This window comes from Capsicum annuum, chromosome 1 (assembly GCF_002878395.1).
Source record: "Capsicum annuum cultivar UCD-10X-F1 chromosome 1, UCD10Xv1.1, whole genome shotgun sequence".
Classification (NCBI taxonomy): Eukaryota; Viridiplantae; Streptophyta; class Magnoliopsida; order Solanales; family Solanaceae; genus Capsicum; species Capsicum annuum.
The window spans coordinates 151,454,400-151,462,786 of NC_061111.1; the positions used below are offsets into that span (position 1 = coordinate 151,454,400).

An 8,387-nucleotide genomic window follows, 5' to 3' on the forward strand; every position below is an offset into this window, starting at 1 on the left:
AATTAAGTGGGGTAGCTTGACACCAGAAAGTGCACTAGAGATAGGGAAAAAGGTGGCGGGTATGGGGGCATGGGAGTGCAGGAGAGATGTGGATGCTATGTGGGATAAGGAGGCCAGCTGCATCATAGAGACTGCTAAAGGTATGTTGGGTGTCTCGAGGGTCCGTGCAGGTCGACATAAGGGAGACTGGTGGTAGAATGAAGAAGTGAAGAAGAAAGTGGAGATTAAGAAGGGGGCGTATATTAAGCTGACTGAGAGTAAAGATGAAGAAGAGAAATGGGTGAATAGGGAGGTGTACAAGGTATCTAGGAGGGAGGCTAAGTTGGCAGTTAACTCTCAATCTGTATTGATCCAAGCTGTATTGAAACCCTACCTCTCAGGGTCTGAGGCTCAATCTAGTGGTTCGGCTAAACAGTAGATCTTTTCAGACAGAAGTGTAGAGTTCAGTTGGTGAGCCTTCTATGTTTCAGAAGGCCTGTTTAAATTTCAGACATTTATTTATGGTTTTGGTCTACTGGGGGCCTTGTCCCAATTTTCAGACATCTTTGTTTTATATGTAGTAGAGGTTTCGTAAACGGAGTCAGATATTATTTTAGATATTGTTAAATTGCAGTCTTTAACATTTTGTTGATTTTAGAGCATGACCATGATCCCATACTCAGTTATATTTCCTCATTTCTTTTCTGTATATGAATGGTGTATGTGATTACAAGTTAGATGGGCGTCTGGGCCTTCATGGTTCGGATTGCTCGTCACGGCCAGGGCATCGGTTCGGGTCGTGAAAGTTAGTTTCCTTAGTGGCGGTATATGATCTTGAAATTCATTAAATGGATATGAAAACAACATTTCTAAATGGAGTATTGAAGGAAGAAATTTACATAGAACAATCCGAGGATTTTGTGGTTTCTGGTAAAGAAAAGAAGGTGTGCAAACTTGTTAAGTCACTTTATGGAGTAAAATAAATATCCAAACAGTGGCATGCAAAGTTTGACAAAACCATGTTGGCAAATGGATTTAAGATAAACGAATGTGATAAATTTTTTTACATTAAAGACACTCCAAATCACAAGGTCATTGTTTGTTTGTATGTGGATGATATGTTAATTATCAGTAGAGATATTTATGACATAAAGACCTTGGAGTTGTGTATGTGATTTTAGGAATAAGAATCCATAAAACTCCATAGGGATTAGCGTTGTCACAGTCTCATTACATTGAAAAGGTACTTGACAAGTTCAAGTATTTGGATTTCGGTATTGTCAAGACTCCATTTGATGTGAACTTTGCATTTTAAAAGAATAAAGGTGAAAGTGACTCATAGTTAGACTATACAAGAGTGTTGGGACGTTTAATGTATATCATAAACTATACACGGTCACACATAACATGTGCTATTAGTAAATTGAGTCGATACATGAGTAATACCAATAAAACTCATTGAAAATCATCCAAATAGACATGTATTGCCCGCTCTACAATAGAATCTAAATTTATCGTATTAAATAAAGCCGATGAAGAAGCTGAATTACTCCAAAATTTCTTGAAAGATATTCATGATTGGCCTAAACCATTGACACAAGTATGTATACACTATAATAGCCAAACGGTGATAGGTAGGATAGGGAGCATGATGTCTAACGGTAAATCTCGTCATATGAGATGGAGACATAATACCATTATAGAACTACCCTCTAGTGGAATTATCAATGTTGATTATGTAAAGTCAAAGGATAATATGTCAGATCCACTTACAAAAGGCCTATCTAGAGAGAGAGTTGAGGGAATATTGAAGGGAGTGAGTTTACGGCCTAGGACAAGTCAGCATAGCGGTAACTCTATCTAGGAGACTGGAGATCCCAAGAGCTAAGTTCAAGGAGATCAAATAAAGTTGTGACTGACGATACAATATTGTCAATATACTCAACTCATTCTCATGATGTAGACAATGTTTAGGAAACAAGGATAAGGTGTATGGTGTGAAGCTTTTTAATGGTAATCTAAATTTGATAGATTTGACTAAATAGTTTAATCTATAGAATTTAACATTTAGAAATAACTTATGTGAGGGTGAAGTGGAAGCCGCTTCAAGGAGAATATTAGTAAAGGCCTATTCTCTACGCTCTCATGAAACCGTGACATGCTCATGGCTAAAACGAATAAAATCGTGAGAACCATAAATGATAAAAGGATGGTTGTGTGACATATGTTGTCTAGGTGTATTTTAAAGTTTGATGGTTTAAATATATCAAATCCACCGATTGACTGAGTACATCCGATGCATGTTCACTACGAAAAGTTCAAAGGGAAACCCACTTATCCAGATGCAATCAGTCTTTACTTGTTGATAACACACTTATCCGTAAATGTTTTGCTAAAATAGTCATTTCCCATTCACGTGGAGGATTGTTGGGTTTTTAAGAGGTGTGAATGGAAAATGAATAGGTGTTTTTTTCGAAAAGATACCAAGAGAAAGGATGCAATTTGAATCGGCACCTTTTTCAGATTGAATGGTTATGACCTTTCCAATGGGTTGTGACTTTTTCAAAGTGTTGCATCTTTTTCTAAGAGTTGCACCTTTATGAAAGGGTGCACCTTTTTGAACCATTGCTTCTCTTCATGAAGCAACACCTTGATGACTATAAATACCTGAGTTTTTCCTCACGTAAAGACAATTTTTGAGTAGAAAAACAATCTTCTTCTTCTTCTAAAAATTCTCCTGTGATCATCAAATCGTTGAGTGTGTTTGAAGTTTCTGAAAATTTGAGGTATTGCTATTTTCAGAAAGAGAATCATTTTATTACTTGAGGGGAATAAATTCCTTGACACACCGTGCATTCGGTGGACTTGATCATACAATTTTCTGCTTCATCTTCTTTCTTAAAGTTGATAAACGTTTCATTTTAATAGTTCATTTGATTATTCATTTGGACTTATGTTTGAAGTTGTAACTTCATTGTAGTTCTTGAAAATTGTTCTTGAACTTATTGAAGTTTGGTTTGAAACATACAGATTTTTATATCCGGAACAACATTGAATACTCTAGATGGGTCTTTAATATTAACTCCTACATTTATTTTTCCTTGCATAGTTTTTGACAGCCTTATGGCTTTACCTTTAGTACAATAACATGACCAGTCAAGTAATCACATTTCACTCCATCTCATAAGCAACAATCTCCGCTCATATTCCATGAACTTGTTTTTGGAAGTAGAAAATGAATATGTGATTTGAGGCATACAAAATAAATGCCTGATCATTAAATTCTACAAAGAAAAAACTTTGGTCTTTGGGGTACACTTGAGGTATGGATGTTAAAAGGAGTCAATTCTTCTTGAACAGTTGTTTGGATCAAGTAAAGGCATAAGTCTTTCGTTGGAAATTTCAATGGACAAGTCCTTTCAAGTTATAGTTAATTTCACATCGATTTTAGTCGTCATGGTTGAACAGATCAAACAGACTCTGTTCCTTATGATTAAGTCAATACACACCTCTTTCTGTGGCAATGTCAAGTGAAAGCTACCACATCCACAAAACAATACTTTTTACTTCTGAAAGGAAAATATTCACTCGCATCCGGTGTTAAAACTAAATCAATGAATTCATGATGACACGTATCATTTATATACATACATATATATATATATATATATTTTAGGGTAAAGGATCAAATTTGTCCCTCTACTTTGAAAAATTAGCTAAATGTACCATTCGTCATACTTTGGGGTCAAATTTACCCTCGTTGTCATACTTTGGGGCTAAATTTACCCCTCTACTTTGAAAAATTGGTTAAATATACCCTTCGTCATACTTTGAGGCCAAATTTATCCTCGATTTCATACTTTGGGGTCATATTTACCCTTATGGTTAAGAAACTTTTCACTTTTAACCTTCCTTTAACAGAAAAGCCCAAATCAAAGTTAAATTCTTCAATTTTTTAAAATAAATCACATCCTAATCTAACTCGGTCGATCTGACCCATAAAAAATATACAAATAAATATACCCCTCCCTTAGTTCTGTTGGTCGATTTTTTTCAACGAACAAAAATACTTCTCTTTCAACATGCAACGTTGGTAGGTAGTTTACAAATGAACAAAACATAAAACGAAATGGGATAACGGAGAAGCATGAAACTAGAGAAAACGTCTATTACAAACTTTGCTCTTGTTCGCTTACGTTCAAATTTCAAATTTTGGTATGCAATTCTATGTGCATCAAAATTCTAGAACCAGTGAATAAATTTTTTAAGTAAATGACATGATAAAAAATTTGTATAAATCTAAATTGCATATAAATATATATGAATGAAGAGATGTCCAATTGGCACATTAGGAGACCTTTTAACTCAATCATCCAGAGAATATCCAATGGGCCTAATCTATTGTATTAGTTTGTCAAGTGTCATTTTTCATGAGCTCTGCACTGATGCAGATCCACGAACTGAGAAAGGAATATATTTCTTTGTGTTTGCACTGATGCAAATCAATTTTTCATGAGCTATGCCTGATAAATATCTAGTGGCTTAATCTCGTTGAAAAATTGGCCAACAGAACTGAAGGGGATATATTTATTATTTGTGTCTTTTTTGTGGCTCGAGTCAGATCAGACGGATTAGATTAAGGTGTATTTTATTTTTAAAAAATGGAGTATTTAACATTCATTTGATCTTTTCTATTTAAAAAGTGTACATATGAAAAGTTTCTTAACAATGAGTGTAAATTGGCTTCAAAGTATGACATCAAGAGTAAATTTGACCCCAAAGTATGACGAATGGTATATTTAGTCAATTTCTAAAGTAAAGGGGTAAATTTGTCCCAAAGCATGACACTGAGGATAAATTTGACTACAAAGTATTACAAAGGATATATTAGCTAATTTTTCAGAGTAGAAGGGTAAATTTCACCTTTTTCCCTATAATATTTTATCACTTAAGCATGAGTGGTTAACATGTATTCTAATGTTAAGCTATCACTTTAATCATAGTATGGGTATGTTTTTCAATGTAATCCAATTGCTGCAACGAGAATCAGATAACCCATTGTTTAACTCACATCGATGTTCAAATCTTTCCGTGGAAATTTTAAAGAAATCTACCACAGACAAATTGTCTTTTCATTTTTTAACAGAACATAGCTGAAGAAAATATATATAACCAATACAAAATCTGCAAATAGTAAAATGGTACGGATGAAGGATGAGGATTAGGCCTTGCCTTTTATTACGACTGAGAAATGAAAATGGAAGTAACTTTAATGAATAGTTACTACTGCGAAAGTATGCTACCCAAAACTTAAACACAACGCTCAAACTTGGATGGAGATCTGTGATTCTCTGTAATCCTAAATCTAAATCAATGCTCAACAATAACATCTCGCTCAAAATTCTTGGCAGAGATATTACAGCTCTTAAACATGCCTTCATAAATGTATAAACTTTAATGACGTGGCAAAAGAACAGTATAGCACTCACAATGATTCTTTGTATTAAAGAATAAAAAGAAGTAAAACAATTGACTCCAATATACATAGAAATGGTGCTTTAGTTTTTTCTCGAAATATCACAAACTATTAAAAATGGTATCGATTTTTACGAAAGTGATTCAAAAGATTTGTATCATCTTCATCTTCTGCTATCCGTCTACTGTTCTTTCGTCTGTGTACATAAATTATTTCACAGGGTTGTTAAAACATATAGTACTTTTTTTGGTTTACTAGTGCTTGGATGAAATTAAAAATAGTTCATTCTGAGAAATGTTACAAATCTTATGGAACAACTAAAACGAAAAAATGCACATAAACATAGAGTACTTAAAGGACTAAGAATTTATTCTCTCTTTTCTTTCTTGTACAGGAAAAGGGGAGGAACCTCCACAACACCAAAAAAGATAAATAATAAAAAGCATCTATTGCTCAAGCAATTTCCTCCTTACATCTTGTGCCTCAGGGAACTTGTCTAGACATCATTGTTCCTCCTTCTGTAACGCCTTTGTCCTAGCTGCTTCTTTCGCCTTCTCACAATGATAATGTATTCTAGATCGTCTGCAATCCTTGAAAGCCAATTTGAGTTTCGAGAAGACAGCAAGAAATATGCAATGGAGGATCCAATAAACAGTCCAGAACCATATCCCATAAGAACCACTTTCCAACTGAGTTCACTCAGAAGCATAGAATTGTTTTCTTGATCCAGCACACCCGTTGTGCTGTCTGACTCTGGTCTCCAGCTACTTCCACAATCTTTCGAAAGTGGGAATCCACGTAATCCATCATTGCCTTCATATGAATTGTTCTGAAATGTAGCAAATTGAGGTCCTCCAGGGATGCATCCTTGAAGATTATTGCGGGAGAGATTTAAAACTGCAAGAGATGTAAGAGAAGCAAGTGTTTCTGGAATATCTCCCGAAAGTTGGTTAAATGAAAGGTCGAATGATTCGACTACGGATAATTTTCCAAGTGATGTCGGTATATGACCTTGCAACCCATTATGTGATAAATTCAACACACGTAGTGCAATGAGGTCTCCAATCATACTACGAATCTGCCCTTCAAATTTGTTAATTGAAAGATCCATAGTGGTGTACAAAGACAAGATTCTCACAACTTCAAGTTCCTGCCCCTTTGTTACTACTGTTACCGAGTCTTCATAATAATCATCATTTGGCCCCTTCGCTGTTTGATAAATTCTCTTCATGGCTTTCAAATTATGGAAAAGACTTGTTAGTATCTCAGCCGTAAAAGCATTGCAAGAGAGATCTAACATTCGAAGCTTAGGAAACAATTTCATACTACGTGAAGCTCTAATGGGTCCATGCAATTTATTGGATCTCAAGCTTAAAACTCGTAGCTTTGGAAGAATCCCCAGCCACATAGGGAATGTGTCATTGAGGTGATTGTTTCCTAAATCAAGAACTTCCAATTGTTTGCAATTGGCCAAGGATCTTGGGATTTTGCCCTCTAGCTTATTGCCGTGCAAGTTGAAGCTTTTTAGTCCACTTCTAAGGCCAAAAGTTGTTTGAAGATCCCCAGAAAAACTGTTGTGTTGCATATCCAAAAACTCAAGTTGATCACTCATGTTACCCAAACATTGTGGAATTGCTCCCTTCAAATTGTTTCTTGCCAAATATAGAACTCTTAATGATGTCAAATTGCAAACAGAAGAAGGGATCTCCCCACTGAGATTATTATGACACGAAGAAAAAATTTACTGAGAGTGGTAGGATAGGTAGAGACCCTTGAATAGAATTGGATCGTAAATCAACAGAATATAGATGAGGACGAGAATTCTGGTCAAAACTTGTCAACATGTTGTAGGATAGATTAAGAACTGACAACTTGTTGTGAGATAGATTAAGAACTGTCAACGAAAGCAGCCAATTAGACCATGCCCAATCAGGAATGCTTCCTTGGATCTTGTTATTTGAAAGATCCAAATTCCAAAGATTCTTGTTGATCTCAAAAAATTGAATTCATCTATTTCACACGCGGACAACCCTAAGAGTGTAATTGATTCAGGGAAGGTAGACTTGATTTTATTCTTACAATTTATCAGTGAAATACTATTATGAGAAAGATTTAGCTCCTCAAGTTTTTTGAGGTTTGAAAAGAAGCTGACATTTATCTTGCCACTAAAGTTGTTAGAAGAAAAATGAAGCATCTCTAGGTTCACAAGGTTCCGAATTGATTTGGGAAGATAACCTTGCAACTTATTCCCTTCTAAGGAAATATCGACCAGCAAATTAGACTGGAAATCTTCAAGCTGACCAGAAAAGCTATTAGAACCTAAGCCTAAATAAGTTAGTGATGGCAGAGAGAATATCCAGGATGGTATTGCTCCATTCAACGAGTTACCCGACAACGAAAGTGTTTTAAGGTTCTGCAGTCCACTTGTAAATAGAGGAATTGATCCTTCAAGATGGTTATTTCCAAGGTTCAAATATTCTACATGAGTGAGATCCCAAAGAGATTTTGGAATAGGTCCTGAGAGGTTACAATAACCAAGTGACAAATAAACCAGTGAAGTTAGGCATCCAATAGATTCAGGTAAATTACTAGAAAAATTTACTCCAGGGAGCTCCAACTCCATGATAGATGCACTACTGTTCCATTTGGTCTTTGGAAAATAACCATTGAGGATAAATTTAAAACTGAGAGGTCCAAGTTTCATCTTTGGAAAATTCATCTGTACGCTGTCTAGATCAACCTCTCTTAATTGGGTCAAAGTCTGAAGGAGAAATTTAAAACTGAGAGGTCCAAGTTTTAATCCTCTGTAAGATGAAAGAAAGAGAGAATGTAATTTGTAAAGATGCGAGATTTCAGGAGGAATTTCACTAGAGAAGTCCGAGTAGGAAAGATCAAGATGTGTCAAGCTTGAAAACTTGCCAAAGTTAGGTGA

The 8,387-nt window shown here is 35.3% G+C and overlaps 1 protein-coding gene across 1 annotated transcript; it reads right to left on the bottom strand.

Annotated features, from left to right (window-relative positions):
* Positions 1–5,951: 5,951 nt before the first annotated feature.
* On the bottom strand, positions 5,952–8,174 carry LOC124885204 (receptor-like protein Cf-9 homolog). Its single transcript, XM_047411958.1, has 3 exons — positions 7,535–8,174; positions 7,226–7,349; positions 5,952–7,167 (listed from the first exon to the last, which is right to left on the bottom strand). The coding sequence occupies exons 1-3, from the start codon at positions 8,172–8,174 to the stop codon at positions 5,952–5,954; spliced, it is 1,980 nt and encodes a 659-aa protein (XP_047267914.1).
* Positions 8,175–8,387: the final 213 nt, after the last annotated feature.